This window comes from Oncorhynchus mykiss, chromosome 20 (assembly GCF_057628025.1).
Source record: "Oncorhynchus mykiss isolate SJ-2025 chromosome 20, ASM5762802v1, whole genome shotgun sequence".
NCBI lineage: Eukaryota > Metazoa > Chordata > Actinopteri > Salmoniformes > Salmonidae > Oncorhynchus > Oncorhynchus mykiss.
This window is the reverse complement of record NC_143041.1, coordinates 29,806,952-29,828,710: the sequence shown is the minus strand read 5'-3', so window position 1 is coordinate 29,828,710 and position 21,759 is coordinate 29,806,952. Positions and strand designations below refer to the sequence as shown.

Sequence of the window (21,759 nt, the reverse complement as noted above, 5' to 3'; positions counted from 1 at the left end):
TTTAGATAATTTTTTTAGGATACATGTGAAAAACTTCAAATTGGAGAAATAACCCCCCTCCGTTTGTTTTGTACACTGTTGCTACTCATTGTTTACTATCTGTGCATAGTTACTTCACCCCCACCTACATGTACAAATTACCTCGACTAACCTGTACCCCCGCACACTGACACGGTACTGTCACGCCCTGACCTTAGTTATCTTTGTTTTCTTTATTATTTTGGTTAGGTCAGGGTGTGACGAGGGTGGTATGTGTGTTTGGTCTTGTCTAGGGTTTTTTGTATATCTATGGGGTTTTGGTATTGTCTGGGTAAATGTAGGTCTATGGTGGCCTTAATTGGTTCCCAATCAGAGACAGCTGTTTAGCGTTGTCTCTGATTGGGGATCCTATTTAGGTTACATTTTGGTTTTGTGGGTTATTGTCTATGTGTAGTTGCCTCTCAGCACTTGTGTTATATAGCTTCACGTTCATTTTGTTAGTTTGTTTAGTGTTCTTCGTTTTAATAAAGAAGAATGTATTCATATCACGTTGCACCTTGGTCTCCTCATTACAACGAACGTGACAGGTACCCCCTGTATATAGCCTCATTATTGTTATTTTATTGTGTTACTTTGTATTGTATTTTTTATTTTTTTTTACTTTAGTTTATTTGGTAAATGTTTTCTTAACTCTTCTTGAACTGCACTGTTGGTTAAAGGCTTGTAAGTATGCATTTCACGGTAAGGTCTTGCATGTGATAAGGTAAGGTCTACACTTGCATGTGACAAAGTTTGATTTGATGTTCTTAATAACAAAATACTTTTGAGAACTGAAATTTGTATTTTCAAAACACAAAATACTTTGATACTTTTTCTTTTTTTTGTGATTCACAATTATATGGCCCCCTATCACCCTGCAGTGAAAATTAGAAGTCTGATAGCACTTTGGTGTGATAAAACCAACTGCTAGTTGAACTAAATATACTTTGCCTTAAAGTTTTCATACCCCTTGACTTTTTCCACATTTTGTCATGTTCATCAACATAAAATACTCCATAATGACAAAGTGAAAACATGTTTGTAGAAACACATTTACACAAGTATTCACACCCCTGAGTAAATACATGTTAGCATCACCTTTGGAAATGATTACCGCTGTGAGTCTTTCTGGGTCCCTCAGGGGCTTTGTACACCTGGATTGTACTGTATTTGCACATTATTCTTTTTAAATTATTTAAGCCCTGTCAAGCTGGTTGTTGATCATTGCTAGACAACCAGTTTCAAGTCTTGCCATATATTTTCAAGCCAATTTAAGTCAAAACCATAACTAGGTCACTCAAAAACATTCAATGTTGTCTTGGTAAGCAACTCCAGTGTATATTTGACCTTGTGTTTTATGTTATTGTCCTGCTTAAAGGTGAATTTGTCTCCCAGTGTCTGTTGGAAAGAAGACTGAACCTGGTCTTTGTGGCTGAATGTGTTTGAAATTCACTGCTCGACTGAGGAACCTTGCAGATTGGATTGGATGTGTAGGGTACAGATATGAGGTAGTCATTAAAAAAATAATGTCAAACACTGTTATTACACACAGATTGAGTCAATGCATTTTATGTTATACCTTGATAAGCGCAATTCTACACTGAATTTATTTAGGCTTACCATAACAAAGGGGTTGAATACTTATTGACTCAAGACATTTCAGCTTTTAATTTTGTATTAATTTGTAAAGATGTCTACAAACAGAATTCCACTTTGACATTATAGGGTACTGTGTGTAGGCTAGTGACACACAATTTCAATTTAATAAATTTTTAATTCAGGCTGTAACACAACAAAATGTAGAAAAAGTCAAGGGGAGTGAATACTTTCTGAAGGCCCTGTATGTACAGTACATGCATCTCTAGCCATATAGAAATCGGTGGTGGTTGTTAGTCGATTTTAAGTGTGATGCAGTTGAATAGTGACAATGACATGTATTGTAGTTGACATCCATTCAAGCATTACACTCCAATTTTTACCCCAATGTGTGAAATATATACAGAACCAGTCAAAAGTTTGGACACACCTACTCATTCAATGGTTTTTCTTTATTTTTTACTATTTTCTACATTGTAGAATAATAGTGAAGACATCAAAACTATGAAATAACACATATGGAATAGTGTAGTAACCAAAAAAGTGTTAAACAAACAAAAATGTATTTTATATTTGAGATTCTTCAAAGTAGCCACCTTTTGCCTTGATAACAGCTTTGCACACTCTTGGCATTCTCTCAACCAGCTTCATGAGGTAGTCACCTGGAATGCTTTTCAATTAACAGGTGTGCCTTGTTAAAGTAGATTTGTGGAATTTATGTCTTCCTTAATGCGTTTGAGCCAATCAGTTGTGTTGTGACAAGGTAGGGGTGGAATACAGAAGATAGCCCTATTTGGTAAAAGACCAAGTCCATATTATGGCAAAAACAGCTCATATAAGCAAAGAGAAAAGACAGCCCATCATTACTTTAAGACATGAAGGTCAGTCAATCCGGAAAATTTCAAGAACTTTGTGTTATGATGAAACTGGTTGCCACAGGAAAGGAAGCCCCAGAGTTACCTCTGCTGTAGAGGATAAGTTCATTAGAGTTACCAGCCTCAGAAATTGCAGCCTAAATGCTACAGAGTTCAAGTAACAGACACATCTCAACATTAGTTGTTCAGAGGAGACTGCATGAATCAGGCCTTCATGGTCAAATTGCTGCATAGACACCACTAAAGGACAACAATTATAAGAAGAGACTTGCTTGAGCCAAGAAACACAGGCAATGGTCCGGTGGAAATCTGATGAGTCCAAATTTGCGATTTTTGGTTCCAACAGCCGTGTCTTTGTGAGATGCAGAGTGGATGTACGGATGATCTCCGCATGAGTAGTTCCCACCGTGAAGCATGGAGGAGGAGGTGTGATGGTGTGGGTGTGCCTTGCTGGTGACACTGTCAGTGATTTATTTAGAATTCAAGGCAAACTTAACCAGCATGGCTACCACAGCATTTTGTAGCGATACGCCATCCCATCTGGTTTGCGCTTAGTGGGACTATCTTTTGTTCTAGAAAATGCAAAATAGTACAAATAAAGAAAAGCCCTTAAATGAGTAGGTGTGTCCAAACTTTTGACTGGTACTGTATATAAACAATAGCCTAAAAGTAGGCTAATTTTGATTGGCGTCAATGAGGAGATTCTGAATCTTCCCCCAAAGGGGAATGCGTGAATGGCATTTCCATCATCTTGGTTGAATATCGTTTATATTGTAACGAGTGCGCTGAGATTCGGGAAGCAAGTTCAGGGAGTGAGTGTTTTAATAAATGAATCAATGAATGAACGAATGAATACAAACTGTAAACACGAACCACAAACAACGCACCGACTTGAAAACAGAGTCAATAACACCTGAGGAAAGAACCAATGGATGTGACAGATATAGGGAAGATAATCAAAGAGGTGATGGAGTCCAGGTGAGTATCATGAGGCGCTGGTACGCGTGACGATGGTGACAGGTGTGCGGGATAATCAGCAGCCTGGTGACCTAGAGGCCAGAGAGGGAGTATACGTGACAGATATTTTTATCACATCTATAATGATAAAAGTTGCCATGTAACTCCTGAAATGCAAAGAAGCAGTAAATAATCAGAAGGATAGTTAATAATAGAAATGCAATTTTTCAGTGATGAAAACACAGCAGCCTACCACTTCTGATGTGATATTGCACCCCAAAATGAGGAGATCCTACCAGAAATGCCAAAGTGAAAGCAAATTTACGCTGCTATTTTCCATCCATCAACCATTTTCAGGCTGTTATAATGCAGACACTTATCCATATGACTCACAGATGTCCACTCTAAAGTAATGTTTCCCCCATAACATTCCTTCATGGCTAATCAGAAGGTTTTCAGCTCTGCTGGTGTTTGAGTTCCTCCTATTCTGATTTGACTAAAAGGTATTCTGGGAGGGTGGTGGTGGAGAAGTCCAGTTGTGTGTTCTAATGTGAGTTATTATACACAGCTGTAGTGCGAGGGAGGCCCATACTCCCTCCCCTGCCAAGATTTACAACCACTGTCCAAATGCACCCACCAGATGTGTCTGCCACTCCTAGGCCTAACCAACAGGAGCCAATGTCCAAAATCACACCATGGAGATATTATCTCTCCCCCACACATGGTCCATTTCATCTGCACATGGATCTGGGCCTAGATCCAACAGAGCCATAGATGATTTAGCTGAGGGGCTTAACGCCCAGACAGACTGCACATATTACAGACACGTTTACCGTCCAGATGTTCAACATTCACATTTCATCTGGTCATAACCAGGCAGGAAGCCTGATTTTAAAAACCATAAAGTTGATATTCACATTTAGAGGCCTTGAAATGCAACCTTCAAGGCATTTAGCAATAATTGTATATTTTCATCAGCAAAGGATCTCCTCATTTTGGGGTGAAATATCACATCAGAAGTGGCAGGTGTTTTCTTCAAAGGAAAATTGTATTCCTAATATTAACTATCCATTTGAGTATTTACTGCTTCTTTGCAGTTCATGGGGCAGCAGGTAGCTTGCTGGTTAGAGCCTTGGACTAGTAACCCAAAGGTTGCAAGATCAAATCCCTGGTCTGACAAGGTAAAAATCTGTTGTTCTGCCCCTGAACAAGGCAGTTAGCCCACTGTTCATAGGCCGCCATTGAAAATAAGAATTTGTTCTTAACTGACTTGCCTGGTTAAATTTAAAAAAATGTATTTACAGTTCAGGAGTTACAACCTGCCCCCTGGCTTTTAGCTGTGATAAAATAAGCTTGAGGCTCAAAATGGTGAGAGAAACAGGTGAGCATGTGTTGAACCTTCTGAAAAGTATTGCTTTGTTTTCATGGCAAATTATTTCAGAATGTCTCCAACTGTTACAGCTACTGCAATGGCTGTAGATGGCTGTTGTTCAAATGGAATCGGCTATACTGTGACTATGTCCAAAGAGAATGCTGGATTTGGTGGGTAACTCTAAACTCCAACTGTCCTCCAAGTCACAGCAAATCCCATAATCAAAATGAGTAATTATTTTGCTTACAAGAGACACAATGCATGCAGTTTTGTGGGGACTCTCTCTGTACCCATTGATGTTGAAAGTATAACGTCCGCAGTGTACAAGCACATTTTTTGATGGATTCAATCTATAAGGAATAGCTCTGAACCGTATGCAGAAGGAAAAGGTTCTGTGTAACTGCATACTCCTATGTAGTGGCCTAGCCTACCTTGAAGTATTTAACCCCCCACCCCCCAAATGCTTCTCACTGCTTCTCATAGCAACCCATAGCAACTACCTCTGTGGCAACCGGAATGTAGGACAACTCACCTCCCAACTGAAGCAACCAGCTTTTCGGACGGTCCAAGATGCCATTGGTTTGTTTGAGCCCACAGCAGGAGTGGCCTGCGAACTTGTCCATCAATAATGTATCTTGGATTACCTTTCTAAATTCTTCAGCTCATTCTTAGGTGAGGACCGGTCGAGGTGAGCCTGTGTGCCGTTAGCGCTGGGTGTCGGGGAAACCTTTGCCTATTCACGTGTAAGTGGATTTTATTTCAATTCAGCCTACTGTTATTTATAAAAGATGCTCACATACCTGTGACTAAATGGCTATTTTCGCAGACAATTGGCCATGTGATATTTCTTTCAATTAACGTTTTTCCCAGTGGACATTTAATTTTCTCATATTATTTGCAATTACTTCATATATCAATGATATGTTAATGATGCCAAAAATTTGTGACATTCATGCAAATGTGGAATATTGAAATATTCTAAAATATTTTAAATATCTTAAAATGTCTGGCATCAGAAAGTAGCCTAACTTTAGAATTTTCCAAATCGCATCTCAGAAACTGAAATGGGAATAGCAGCGGCCCAATATGGCGACTGGAGTATGGGTGAGTGGGCGTGTGGAAGGGAGTGGGTGAGTGGAAAGGAAAGTAGTGGATATGTGGAAGGGAGTGGGTGAGTGGAAAGGAAAGTAGTGGGCGTGTGGAAGGGAGTGGGTGAGTGGAAAGGAAAGTAGTGGATATGTGGAAGGGAGTGGGTGAGTGGAAAGGAAAGTAGTGGGCGTGTGGAAGGGAGTGGGTGAGTGGAAAGGAAAGTAGTGGGCGTGTGGAAGGGAGTGGGTGAGTGGAAAGGAAAGTAGTGGGCGTGTGGAAGGGAGTGGGTGAGTGGAAAGGAAAGTAGTGGGCGTGTGGAAGGGAGTGGGTGAGTGGAAAGGAAAGTAGTGGGCGTGTGGAAGGGAGTGGGTGAGTGGAAAGGAAAGTAGTGGGCGTGTGGAAGGGAGTGGGTGAGTGGAAAGGAAAGTAGTGGGCGTGTGGAAGGGAGTGGGTGAGTGGAAAGCGCTCTGCTATATGTTAGAAGGTTTTGATTGAGCAGTGTTTTATTTATTTCAATTCTTACCACTCAACTACCGTACACTGAGCTACGATTTGTGTTTTGAAGCCAGAGGATTTATTTATTTTATTTAAACTTTATTTAATCTGGAAGGGCTCATTGAGATTCGAAATCTGTTTTTCAAGAGCGTCCTGACCAAGATAGGCAGCACCAAGTCATTAAACAATTACAGACAGACAACATGAAAAACTACAGGTAGTCTAGTAAAAAAACAGAATTCACAAGAGTATAACAAAATCATAAAACATCAAATGAAAAACATTGACAGGTCAGGGAATCAGCCTCAAAATCCTTCATCAATGATTTAAAAACACCAATCAGGACAAGTTCTTCCAGTTTAAAAGTATTTTGTAAGGCGTTCCAAGCCAATGGCACAGAGTAAATAAAAACCATTTTACCAAATTAAGTTCGGACCTTTGGAACAGTTAGCAGGATTAAGTCCTGCGAACAAAGAAAGTACCAACCACATTTCTGAACAATAAAAATGCCTAAATAAAATGGTTGTAAATCCAAAAGGGCTTTGTAAATAAAGGTAAACCAGTGACTGAGCCTACGATTGACTAGAGAAGGCCAGCCAACCCTTGTATATATATAATGTACAATGGTGCGTAAGGGTTTTGCAGTTTAAAATAATTTCACTGTTGGTTTTACACAAAGAATGGTACATTGTCGGTTATTAAACTGGCAAGTGTTTATTTTTTATTAAAAGTACTGACGATGGGTGTACTGTTTCCTTATGTGTTGTACAGTATGTGTGTGCTTACTGTGAATGTCATCCAGACTAATACAGACTAATACAGGTAGCTACTTCCCATGCTATTGCCGGTCAGTAGTGCCTGTTAGGAGCGAAGGGCACTGTGTCCCAGTGTTGTTGCCATTCTTGCCCTCCCCATTGAGTAGTAGACTGTATGTATCTATCAAGATGACATCTAGATGGTTATCAACCTTAGTTATTTCTTGTGTAGGCCTACTTGAAATAAAATCATGGGAAGGAGAAAAATTGGCAACTTCAGCAACACAATGATGATACCAAAGATATTTACAAGTAATCCAAGATTGTTCATCTGTGTCGTTATCAATGGGAGCAAATTAAGCATAGTGGACAGAACAAGCAAGGAGGTGGTTAGAGCCAAGCATGAGCTAGCAAGATCATATTGGCGCTTGATAGGATGTTTTTGCATATTTCCATTGGGGAACACCTTCTCTGTAAAGTGAGTGAGCACAATAACTCAGTTCACCCTTGCACTCCTTGTAAACAACGCAAAGGTTCACGTCTACAAAACTTAATGCACTATTTTCGTAACAGATCATAGTTTTGACAACAGAAAACTGTATTGGGCTCAGGCTTTTATTTGATGAGAAAATCAGCAGAATGTCAGCCCAGTTCCATCTCGCTCTCACTGATGGCCACTGGGCTTCCTCTCCTCACCATATTGGTGGGGAGTGGAAATTCCAACCGGATGCTTCAGAATTATACATCCAGTGAAACATCTGGCCCCTTGTTCTAGCTGTCGTGATAACCAGTAGGAAGCATGTCGGCAGGCACGTCAATACAACACCGGTGAACTGGTCGCCGGCTTATCGGCTCCTTTCGCTTTCCATACACCCACTCCTTTCGACATACCCACTTGCCTATACTCCCGTTGCCATATTGGGCTGCTTCTACCTATACTTGTGGAAACTGCCGAGCAAGTATAGCATCATCACTTCAGATTTTTGTATCTTATTGCCTTCAAAGATTCTCAATTAAATCAGTCGTCATGACATGTTTAGTGAAACATTTGTTGACTGCAAACGGCGATAGAATGACTCAACTGTTTGACAGAATCATCAATTTATTGACAAAATGGCTAAATCACGACTCCTTTTCAATCCTAGAAGACATTAGAATGTGTTGGTCTTGTGAAAATATAAGAAAATATAAGAGACCAATCTTTCTCAGTCTTATAAAGACTTAATGATAACAGATGACATGTGATATGCAAATACACTAATACACAGATCCAATATTGCATGTTTTCAGGAGAAAAGAAGAGCCCTGAGAAGAAGAGCGACAAATGGAGCTAATGGGATCCACCTTGACGGCGGAGTACACCCGACCCAAAACCAGCCAATACTTCCCAGCCATCTCCAACATGGTGTCCTCCTACCGGAGCAACCAGCCTGTGCTGGCCATGAACCCCAGTGCCAACCAGCCCTGGAGGACTAACGCCTACTACCGCACAGGCAGCGCTGCCGCCATCCCCTCCCTCTCCTCCATCCAGAGGGAGAACCTAGGCTTCGACCTGGTCCGAGCCAAGACTATGTTCTACCCGTCAAACCGGTCAGCCATGATCACCCGCTACACCCCAGACGACTGGTACAAGTCCAACCAGAGCAACTACCGTGAGTCGGAGTCGTCCAGGAACAGTGCGGAGCGGCTGAGAAGGGATACCATTAGGTTGATGCAAGATAAAGAGCAGCTGACAAGGAGGACCCAGGAGACCACCAGTAAGAACATCGGGGAACGCCTCAACGACATCAGTTTCTGGAGGTCAGAGTTGAACCATGAGATAGACAACATGGTGAGCGAGATCATGGCCCTCACTGAGGTGAAGAGAAGGCTGGAGAGAGCCCTGCAGGAGACGGAGGGGCCTCTGCAGGTAATGGTGTGTGTGCGTGCGTGCATGCGCGCTTGCACGTGTGCGTGCTAAGCTCTATGTACTGTAAGAGTGTCCTGTAACTCCAACAGTACACAATGCATTCACACAGAAATGCAGATTGTGCAGTATAAAGCATAACAAACTCCATCTCCAGTGCACCTATTTAATCATCCATGCATGTCACTTACTCAACACAGGATCTTACTGTGTCTGATGGTAGTGGATAAAGTGACAGTAGAGTTATTGGTCCTTCACACCACTTCAGAGCAGATGGGGTCATCATTCACAATACTCTAAATTAGGTCACACGTGTCCTGTGAAGGTTGCTGGGCAACCAGGCAAAACCTTCCACAGAACAGCACCGGTGGTCATTTGTCCTAACCCAAAGTTCTTTGGGGTGTATAGTAGCGTCAACTTGATCTGGCTGGAGATCTGGTGACATGAAGGACCCACACATGGTAGTGGAGATCAGGTAGCAATAGATTGTTTTCAGAGAGGACCTCTAATAAGTAATTGGAACCTATGAAAAGAATGTATACTCACTGTATAGAGAGTCATACCAATCAAATCATAATTTGTGTATATACAGTACCAGTCAAAAGTCTGGACACACCTACTCGAATCAAGTGGAGAAGATGCAGTATTCAATATTCACCCAAGGAATGTTCTTTGTTTCAAGATTATATTTCCCGTTGAAACTCTAACACGTTCAAAGCTGAATACTAGAGCAATATTTCTAACATAGAACGTTGAGAATGGTCAGAGGCGATCTATAGAACACTAATGTAAATTGTATTTGTTATTTTGTGATGTCATTAAAAATGTTATAAAGGAAATACTGTAATTTGGAAAGTATACCCACTACATGTGCAAAGTTTCCATGCTATGCATTGTGCATGTCATTTGAAAAATGATTAGTGTTTTTGTTAACAGAGGGATGTGATCAAATCAAATCAAACTTTTTGTCACATGCGCCGAATACAACAAGTATAGACCTTTCCGTGAAATGCTAACTTACAAGCCCTTAACCAACAGTGCAGTTCAAGAAGAGTTAAGAAAATATTTACCAAATAAACTTAAGTAAAAAATAATAAAGAGTAACACAATAAAATAACAATAACGAGGCTATATACAGGGGGTACCGGTACCGAGTCAGTGTGCGGAGGTACAGGTTAGATGAGGTAAATTGTACATGTAGATAGAGGTGAAGTGACGATGCATAGATGATAAACAACGAGTAGCTGTCAATGTAAATAGTCCGGTGGCCATTTAATTAATTGTTCAGCAGTCTTATAGATTGGGAGTAGAAGCTATTAAGGAGCCTTTTGGTCCTAGACATGGCACTCCGGTACCGCTTGCCGTGATTTGAGAAACTATAAGAGATAATTGTTTTACATTACTTTGTACAAGTGACAAGTCACGCCCCCGAGTGAGGTCAGAGAGTGTGTCAGTCTGATGGAACCAAACTGTGTAAATCACTGGTGCAACTGATTAGCTGTCCTAAGTAAAGTATCTTCGAAAGCGAATTTAAGTAGGACCATCCTACTACTCTGCTCAAACCATCGTATTACGCTACTCTCATCACCCCACTGGGAACCATCGACCCGGCTGGCTAGGCTATCCTCAAAGAAGCATCTTCATGAGCGAATAGAAGGAACATAAACTCTGTTGTCCTGTTCAGGTTTACACGACAAGTCACTGGATACCAGACAACTACAGAAGAGAACAACAATAGAAGACTTGTTGGAAACCTTTTTGGACAAACAATAGCCTTACAAGCATCCCGGGAAAAGGCCCAACCCCCTTTCCAAGGAGGCCTGGTTCAGAGAGAGAAACATGGAGAACCCAGACATTTCATATATAAACAATCATGAATACTTGCTCAAAGAGGACGGCGGTTTGTGTGCAAAGTATATGATTACTGTTAGAGTATTACGTTAGAATCTTATTAAGTTAGAGTCTTCTTAAGTTATAGTAACAAGCCGCCATGTTGTGTCATTCCGCTAGGGACCTGTTTTTAACATGTTAAGTGTGTATGTTTATCCTGTGTTACCATTTAATTAGCTAGTAAATAAATAATTAAACCTATATGTGTAATACTGAATCATTGCAGGTGCAAGGAGGTTACAACTGTTCAGAATGATGATATGATACAAGGTTATGATTTAGAAGTTGACTGTTTATAGATGTGATAGGGAAAGACCTTTTAGAGTTGACTTCGGGAGATGGTAACTCTTAAAAGAACCACTCTCAAGGTGCCCAAATCCTAATGAGTTCATTGTTACATTATTAATTTAAATTGGGTAACAATTAAACATAGTTAGTTGATTAGATAAACAACAGTCCTCAAATTAACGTTAAAGTCAAGTCACAACATTATTTACATAAGTATTCAGACCCTTTGCTATGAGGCTCGGAATTTAGCTCAGGTGCATCCTATTTTCATTGATCATCCTTGAGATGTTTCTACAACTTGGAGTCCACCTGTGGTAAATTCAATTGATTGGATATGATTTGGTAGGTTTACAGCCTTATTCTAAAATTAATGGAATAGTTTTTTTCAATACCCCATAATGACGAAGCAAAACTGTTTTTTAGATTTTTTTTGCTAATTTATTAAAAATGAAAATATTACATTTACATAAGTATTCAGACCCGTTACCCAGTATTTTGGTGAAGCACCTTTGGCAGCGATTACAGCCTCAAGTCTTCTTGGGTATGACGCTACAAGCTTGGCACACCTGTACTTGGGGAGTTTCTCCCATTCTTCTTTGTAGATCCTCTCAAGCTTTGTCAGGTTGGATGGGGAGCGTCGCTGCACAGCAATTATCAGATCTCTCCAGAGTTGTTTGATTGGGTTCAAGTCCAGGCTCTGGCTGGGCCACTCAAGAACATTCAGAGACTTGTCCCGAAACAACTCCTGTGTTGTCTTGGCTGTGTGCTTAGGGTTATTGTTTTGTTGGGAGGTGAACCGTTGTCCCTATCTGAGGCCCTGAGCACTTTGGAGCAAGTTTTCATCAAGGATCTCTCTGTACTTTGCTCCGTTTTTCTTTCCCTCAAGCCTGACTAGTCTCCCAGTCCCTGCCGCTAAAAACATACCCACAGCATGATGCTGCAACCACAATTTTTCACCGTAGGAATGGTGCCAGGTTTCCTCCAGACGTGACGCTTGGCATTCAAAGATGCCTTTTGGCAAATTCCAAGCAGGCTGTCGTGCCTTTTACTGAAGTGTAGCTTCCGTCTGGCCACTCTACCATTAAGGCCTGTTTGGTAGAGTGCTGCAGAGATGGTTGTCCTTCTGGAAGGTTCTCCCATCTCCAGAGAAGAACTTTGGAGCTCTGTCAGAGTGACAATCGAGTTCTTGGTCACCTCCCAGACCAAGGCCTTTCGCAACAATTGCTCAGTTTGGCAGGGAGAGTCTTGGTGGTTCCAAACGATGGAGGCCACTGTGTTCTTGGGGACCTTCAATGCTGCAGAAATTCTTTGGTACCCTTATCTGTGCCCCGACACAATCCTTTCTCGGCGCTTTAAGGACAATCATTCGACCTATTGGCTTTGTTTTTGCTCTGACATGCACTGTGAACTGTGGGACCTTATATAGACAGGCGTATGCCTTTCCAAATCATGTCCAATCACTTGAATTTACCACAGATGGACTCCAATCAAGTTGTAGAAACATCAAGGATAACCAATGGAAACAGGGTGCATCTGAGCTCAATTTTGAGACTCATAACAAAGGGTCTGAATACTTATGTAAATAAGTTTTTTCGGGTTTTTAATTTTCATAAATTCGCTACAAAATCAAATCAGTTTTTCACTTTTTCATTATGGGGTATTGTGTGTATATCGAAGAGAAAAAATATTTATTTAATCCATTTTAGAAAAAGGCTATAACGTAACAAAATGTGGAAAAAGACTATGGGTCTGTAAATCAGGAATGCAGACAGGCTAGATCATTATATTTATATGAGTGACACAATACCCCTTGTTGTTATGTTGGACACATAATGACCAAAAAAAGGATGTTATTTTTCTCAATGACAGGTAAAAAAATAAAAAATAAAGTTTAAGGAAATACATTACTACACAACAAAACCCCTAACTAAATCAAGCCTGAGGGTCTTGTAAGTATAAAAGCAAGGCTTGCTTTCATGTCATAAAAAAACATTGAAAAGATAGTGGAACGGGATAATGTCTTACTGTGTTGTGTGAAGAATCAAATACTTGGTTAAGTCCTTGGTTATTACTGCATTGTCGGGACTAGAAGCACAAGCATTTCGCTACACTCGCATTAACATCTGCTAACCATGTGTATGTGACAAATAACATTTGATTTTGATTTGATTTACTTACCTTGTATGCGGTACAAATCCCATTATTGTGGGAGCACCTCCTGTAAGAGTATAAATTAGGCCGTTTGAGAAGGTTTGAATTCGAAGACACCTGCCTACACATTGTTTGAAGTACAACAGAACAACATACCTACTTTAGTAGGTCAGAGCTGTGTGCTGGAAAATCTGGGTAGAGAATGGGTGGAGTGGGCATTGTGGTGCGCATGTGAATTTCCATCATTTTTCAGCTTCAGACCAATGCCTAATTTTCAGCAAAACATTGTTTTTTGTTTTTAATATTAGATAACGTAGAGTTATTTGGCCATTAGATTGGAAGACCATCCTTCTACCACACCAGACTCTGTCTGTGCTTTACACTACTGCACTAATATATTTCCCATATAGTGCCTACTTTGGGCCAGAGCCCATAGGGCTCTAATCAAAAGTAGTGCACGATGGGCCCTGGTCAAAAGTAGTTCACCATGTAAGGGAATAGGGTGCCATTCGGGACACTGAATTAATATTGTGTGACCATCAACAGGTGTCCCAAGAATGCCTGTATCACAGAGAGAAGCGAATGTCCATTGATCTGGTTCACGACAACGTGGAGAAAGATCTCATAAGGGTACAAACAAAGACATGTCAATACAATCATGACTTATGACTATTTATCCTAATGATCAGAACCTTATTAACTGAACTGATACCTGTTTTGCTCATTATGTAACCAGGAAGTGGAGACCATTAAGTCATGCCAGGAGAGGATGAGGAGACATCTAGACAAAGCCATCGCTCAACTAGCGTGAGTCTACACTCCTAGAGTATGGACAGGACTACTGTATAATAGGCCTTCACTGTTTGAAAATGACATAGCAAATCCTCCAGTGTAAAAAAAAAGAGAGAAATTAACACAGAGAGTGTTAAATCAACACTGACTGTGTTAAGGCTATGGACCCATATAGACACCAGAACCGTATTAAAATACATACTGTTTGGTGTACAGCCTTATTCAAATATTTCCCAGAGTGCCTTGCCTTTCGTGTAAATTGTATTACCACTCATGACTATATTTGTTAGTGACAGTGACATGGTTGTTGCACTCATCCATTTTCAGTCCTATGGACTTCACCAAGTGAGATCCTAAGTGAGTAAGTTATTTTTGTTAGTATTTAACACAATACCATATGTATTTCATAAGGCCTTATATTAAGGAGCTAGTTCTACCCTAATACAGGGGACTAAAACTCATACGCATCACTTTGAACCAAAACCATGCCCATCATTATCATATTTCCCAGCATGCTCTACAGCAGGTTGATTTTGAGAATTGTTTACTTCAATATCTATGTTTGTGCATAATTGATTGGTTACTCTTATACTTCACAAAGATAAATCACATATTAGAATCTGAACTCTGGCTAGTTTCCAGTAGGAACCACCCAAAACATTGTAAGACAGCATTATGTGACCTGCGGGTAGGGTTGCAAAAAAAACCTGGCAGCTTCATTAAATAGTACCCGCAAAACACCAGTCTCAACATCAACAGTGAAGAGGCAACTCTGGGATGCTGGCCTTCTAGGCAGAGTTCCTCTGTCCAGTGTCTGTGTTCTTTTGCCCATCTTAATCTCTTCTTTTTATGGAACAGTCTGAGATATGGCTTTTTCTTTGCAACTCTGCCTAGAAGGCCAGCATCCCGGAGTCGCCTCTTCACTGTTGACATTGAGACTGGTGTTTTGCGGGTACTATTTAATGAAGCTGCCAGTTGAGGACTTGTGAGGCGTCTGTTTCTCAAACTAGACACTCTAATGTACTTGTCCTCTTGCTCAGTTGTGCATCGGGGCCTCCCACTCCTCCTTCTATTCTGGTTAGAGACAGTTTGCACTGTTCTGTGAAGGGAGTAGTACGCAGCGTTGTACAAGATCTTCAGTTTCTTGGACATTTCTTGCATTGAATAGCCTTAATTTCTCAGAACAAGAATATACTGACACGTATCAGAAGAAAGGTCTTTGTTTCTGGTCATTTTGAGCCTGTAATCGAACCCACAAATACTTCCGGCGCCGACAGAGATGGCCGCCTCGCTTCGCGTTCCTAGGAAACTATGCAGTTTTTTGTTTTTTTACGTGTTATTTCTTACATTAGTACCCCAGGTCATCTTAGGTTTCATTACATACAGTCGAGAAGAACTACTGAATATAAGATCAGCATCAACTCACCATCAGTACGACCAAGAATATGTTTTTCGTGACGCGGATCCTGTGTTCTGCCTTACAAACAGGACAACGGAGTGGATCCTATGCAGCGACCCAAAAAAACGACTCCGAAAGAGAGGGAAACGAGGCGGTCTTCTGGTCAGACTCCGGAGACGGGCACAGCGCGCACCACTCCCTAGCATTCTTCTTGCCAATGTCCAGTCTCTTGACAACAAGGTTGATGAAATCCGAGCAAGGGTAGCATTCCAGAGGGACATCAGAGACTGTAACGTTCTTTGCTTCACGGAAACGTGGCTTACTGGAGAGACGCTATCCGAAGCGGTGCAGCCAACAGGTTTCTCCACGCATCGCGCAGACAGGAAAAAACATCTTTCTGGTAAAAAGAGGGGCGGGGGCGTATGCCTTATGACTAACGTGACATGGTGCGATGAAAGAAACATACAGGAACTCAAATCCTTCTGTTCACCTGATTTAGAATTCCTCACAATCAAATGTAGACCGCATTATCTACCAAGAGAATTCTCTTCGATTATAATCACAGCCGTATATATCCCCCCCCAAGCAGACACATCGATGGCTCTGAACGAACTTTATTTAACTCTCTGCAAACTGGAAACAATTTATCCGGAGGCTGCATTCATTGTAGCTGGGGATTTTAACAAGGCTAATCTGAAAACAAGACTCCCCAAATTTTATCAGCATATCGATTGCGCAACCAGGGGAGGAAAGACCTTGGACCATTGTTACTCTAACTTCCGCGACGCATATAAGGCCCTGCCCCGCCCCCCTTTCGGAAAAGCTGACCACGACTCCATTTTGTTGATCCCTGCCTACAGACAGAAACTAAAACAAGAGGCTCCCACGCTGAGGTCTGTCCAACGCTGGTCCGACCAAGCTGACTCCACACTCCAAGACTGCTTCCATCACGTGGACTGGGAGATGTTTCGTATTGCGTCAGATAACAACATTGACGAATACGCTGATTCGGTGTGCGAGTTCATTAGAACGTGCGTTGAAGATGTCGTTCCCATAGCAACGATTAAAACATTCCCTAACCAGAAACCGTGGATTGATGGCAGCATTCGTGTGAAACTGAAAGCGCGAACCACTGCTTTTAATCAGGGCAAGGTGTCTGGTAACATGACCGAATACAAACAGTGCAGCTATTCCCTCCGCAAGGCTATCAAACAAGCTAAGCGCCAGTACAGAGACAAAGTAGAATCTCAATTCAACGGCTCAGACACAAGAGGCATGTGGCAGGGTCTACAGTCAATCACGGACTACAGGAAGAAACCCAGCCCAGTCACGGACCAGGATGTCTTGCTCCCAGGCAGACTAAATAACTTTTTTGCCCGCTTTGAGGACAATACAGTGCCACTGACACGGCCTGCAACGAAAACATGCGGTCTCTCCTTCACTGCAGCCGAGGTGAGTAAGACATTTAAACGTGGTAACCCTCGCAAGGCTGCAGGCCCAGATGGCATCCCCAGCCGCGCCCTCAGAGCATGCGCAGACCAGCTGGCCGGTGTGTTTACGGACATATTCAATCAATCCCTATACCAGTCTGCTGTTCCCACATGCTTCAAGAGGGCCACCATTGTTCCTGTTCCCAAGAAAGCTAAGGTAACTGAGCTAAATGACTACCGCCCCGTAGCACTCACATCCGTCATCATGAAGTGCTTTGAGAGACTAGTCAAGGACCATATCACCTCCACCCTACCTGACACCCTAGACCCACTCCAATTTGCTTACCGCCCAAATAGGTCCACAGACGATGCAATCTCAACCACACTGCACACTGCCCTAACCCATCTGGACAAGAGGAATACCTATGTGAGAATGCTGTTCATCGACTACAGCTCGGCATTCAACACCATAGTACCCTCCAAGCTCGTCATCAAGCTCGAGACCCTGGGTCTCGACCCCGCCCTGTGCAACTGGGTACTGGACTTCCTGACGGGCCGCCCCCAGGTGGTGAGGGTAGGCAACAACATCTCCTCCCCGCTGATCCTCAACACTGGGGCCCCACAAGGTTGCGTTCTGAGCCCTCTCCTGTACTCCCTGTTCACCCACGACTGCGTGGCCACGCACGCCTCCAACTCAATCATCAAGTTTGCGGACGACACAACAGTGGTAGGCTTGATTACCAACAACGATGAGACGGCCTACAGGGAGGAGGTGAGGGCCCTCGGAGTGTGGTGTCAGGAAAACAACCTCACACTCAACGTCAACAAAACTAAGGAGATGATTGTGGACTTCAGGAAACAGCAGAGGGAACACCCCCCTATCCACATCGATGGAACAGTAGTGGAGAGGGTAGCAAGTTTTAAGTTCCTCGGCATACACATCACAGACAAACTGAATTGGTCCACTCACACAGACAGCATCGTGAAGAAGGCGCAGCAGCGCCTCTTCAACCTCAGGAGGCTGAAGAAATTCGGCTTGTCACCAAAAGCACTCACAAACTTCTACAGATGCACAATCGAGAGCATCCTGGCGGGCTGTATCACCGCCTGGTATGGCAACTGCACCGCCCTCAACCGTAAGGCTCTCCAGAGGGTAGTGAGGTCTGCACAACGCATCACCGGGGGCAAACTACCTGCCCTCCAGGACACCTACACCACCCGATGTCACAGGAAGGCCATAAAGATCATCAAGGACATCAACCACCCGAGCCACTGCCTGTTCACCCCGCTATCATCCAGAAGGCGAGGTCAGTACAGGTGCATCAAAGCTGGGACCGAGAGACTGAAAAACAGCTTCTATCTCAAGGCCATCAGACTGTTAAACAGCCACCACTAACACTGAGTGGCTGCTGCCAACACACTGACACTGACTCAACTCCAGCCACTTTAATAATGGGAATTGATGGGAAATGATGTAAATATATCACTAGCCACTTTAAACAATGCTACCTTATATAAATGTTACTTACCCTACATTATTCATCTCATATGCATACGTATATACTGTACTCTATATCATCGACGGTATCCTTATGTAATACATGTATCACTAGCCACTTTATACTATACTATGCCACTTTGTTTACATACTCATCTCATTTGTACATACTGTACCCGATACCATCTACTGTACCTTGCCTATGCTGCTCTGTACCATCACTCATTCATATATCCTTATGTACATATTCTTTATCCCCTTACACTGTGTACAAGACAGTAGTTTTGGAATTGTTAGTTAGATTACTTGTTATTACTGCATTGTCGGAACTAGAAGCACAAGCATTTCGCTACACTCGTATTAACATCTGCTAACCATGTGTATGTGACAAATAAAATTTGATTTGATTTGATTTGATTTGATGCTTCAGACACTCAACTAGTCTAAGGAAGGCCAGTTGTATTGCTTCTTTAATAAAACAACAGTTTTCTAACACAACGTGCCATTGGAACACAGGAGTGATGGTTGCTGATAATGGGCCTCTGTACACCTATGTAGATATTCCATTAAAAATCTGCCATTTCCAGCTACAATAGTCATTTACAACATTAACAATGTATTTCTGATCAATTTGATGTTATTTTAATGGACACTTTTTTTGTTTGTTTTTAACTCTTGTCCTTCCTCAACCTCTCCCATATATTATTTTTCTATTAGCCATATCTTTCAAACTGTACTTTTTCAAAAAAGTTCTGAACATATATACGTTTTACGGACACAGTATGTTTTATATTAGTTATCTTGTTGTTATTAGTCCCAACTTCAGCTCCATTCAACCCCTCCCATCTATCTCTTAACACCATCCTAATTGGATTTCTATTTGCCATATATTTTTCAACTAAGCTGAGATGTTTAACAAAAGTTCTGAACCTTTCTATTCTCATTGTTTCTACAGATTGTATATTGAAAATAAAATGTTTTGCTAAAAGTATTATTGATTGATTGACTATGACTTTTCAGATTACCCAGTAGTGCTATCTGCAGGTTTAGCTCCAGGTAAATATTGCAATTCTTCAGCCATTCCTGGACTTGTGACCAAAAACATAAGACAAATTAATGAATCAATCAATCAATGTACATCCACAAACATACATTGCAGAAAGTATCCAGTCCACATTTTGTTACGTTATAGCCTTTTTCTAAAATTGATGAAATGTCAGGTCTGAATGCACTGTAGATATTGAAACAAACAATTTTAAAAAGCAACCTGTAATAGAGCATGCTTGGAAATATGATGATGATGGGCATATTTTTGGTTCAAAGTGTGTGTATTAGTTTCAGGCCCCTCTATTAGGGTAGAACTAGCCCCTTAAAATAAGGCCTTATGAAATATGTATGCTAGGCGGCGTTTATACCTGCAGCTCAATTAGTTTTTCCACTAATTGGTATTTTGTCCAATCACATTAGATCTATTCACATCAGCTATTTTTCAGTGCTGATATGATTGGTCAAAAAAACAATTAGTGAAAAAAGATCAGAATTAGGCTGCCTGTCTAAAACAGGCCATATTGTGTTAAATAATATATTTAAACAATATATTTATTTAATGATAACGTATTTGCTTAGGATCTCACTTGGTGAAGTACGTTCGACTGAAAATTGATAAAGCAACATTGATGTCACTAACAAACCACAGTCATGGGTGGTAACTGTACAATTTACTCGAAAGCCAAGGCACTCTGGGATATTTTTGAATAATGCTTTACACTAAGCATTGTGTTAACGTAACACTGTTCCAGCATCTATATGGGTGCACAGAGTGTTGATTTAACACTCTGTGTTAGTTTTGTTTGTTTTTTAACACTGGAGAATTTGCATTGTAGGGGCCATTTTAACCAATAGTCCTACTCAGGAAAAAGCAAGCTAAAAAAAGGTCTCTCTCCAGGTATAGAAATATATTTACAATGATGAGTCTTATAATAACACATTACAACGGCTCATACATGCTCATAACATAAAAAAACATTACACCTGTCGGTGCAACGTCAAGTGTTAAAGTGTTACTGTGCCTCTGGGTGTGTTACTTCCATCAGGTCAAACCGAGCAGCTCAGCATGAGCTGGAGAGAGACCTCAGTGACAAGGTGACAGCCCAGAGAATAGATAATAGGTGTCACCATCTCAGGAATGCGTCAGACGGGATCAGCTACTACAGAGGGATCGAGAGACTGGACCCATCGTAAGTCATACCCACCCACTACTTTAGATGTGGATGTTATACAGCTTTGTGATTGAAATGGGAGATACTGTATATGCTGTGAAAGGGACTGCCCCCTCAGCCATGAACATTGTAAAAAAAAATCATGATCTTCAAGCGCGAAAACTTTCAAAAATGAAAACAATTAAAAATCTTAACAAAAGGCGTCTGGTAGAAGTAAATTAATCCACAAAAAAACAAATACAATTGTAGATACAGTTGAAGTCGGAAGTTTACATACACTTAGTTTGGAGTCATTAAAACCCGTTTTAGGACTGGTGCACTTCACAAAATAGATGGCATCATTTGGAAGGACAATTATGTGGATATTGTGAAGCCACATCTCAAGACATCAGTAAGGACGTTAACGTTTAGTCTGAAATGGGTCTTCCGAATGGACAATGACCCCAAGCATACTTCCAAAGTTGGGGCAAAATGGCTTCAGGACAACAAAGTCAAGGTATTGGAGTGGCCATGACAAAGCCCTGACCTCAATCCTACAGAGAATTTGTGGGCAGAAGTGAAAAAGTGTGTGCGAGCAAGGAGGCCTACAAACCTGACACCAGCTCTGTCAGGAGGAATGGGCCAAAATTCACCCAACTTATTGTGGGAAGCTTGTGGAAGACTACCCGAAATGTTTGACCCAAGTTAAACAATTTAAAGGCAATGCTACCAAATACTAATTGAGTATATGTAAACTTCTGACTCACTGGGAATGTGATGAAAGTAATACAAGCTGAAATAAAACATTCTCTCTACAATTATTTTGACATTTCACATTTTTTAAATAAAGTGGTGATCCTAACTGACCTAAGACAGGGCATTTATACTAGGATCAAATGTCAGGAATTGTGAAAAACTGAGTTTAAATGTATTTGGCTAGGGTGTATGTAAACTTCCGACTTCAAGGATGAATCAGACTTGTGGAGGTCTACATTTTTTCTTCTGAGGTCTTGGCTGATTTCTTTTGATTTTCCTATGATGTCAAGCAGA

The 21,759-nt window shown here is 41.3% G+C and overlaps 1 protein-coding gene across 1 annotated transcript in view; it reads left to right on the top strand.

Annotated features, from left to right (window-relative positions):
• Positions 1 to 5,312: 5,312 nt before the first annotated feature.
• LOC149974557 (tektin-3-like) overlaps positions 5,313 to 21,759 on the top strand; it is a 28,070-nt gene continuing 11,623 nt past the window's right edge. The window contains exons 1-5 of the mRNA XM_090212867.1: positions 5,313 to 5,561; positions 8,448 to 9,066; positions 13,939 to 14,022; positions 14,129 to 14,199; positions 20,605 to 20,748. Coding sequence (XP_090068993.1) covers positions 8,482 to 9,066; positions 13,939 to 14,022; positions 14,129 to 14,199; positions 20,605 to 20,748 — 884 coding nt within the window. The 5' untranslated portion in view covers positions 5,313 to 5,561; positions 8,448 to 8,481. The remainder of the gene's footprint in view (positions 5,562 to 8,447; positions 9,067 to 13,938; positions 14,023 to 14,128; positions 14,200 to 20,604; positions 20,749 to 21,759) is intronic.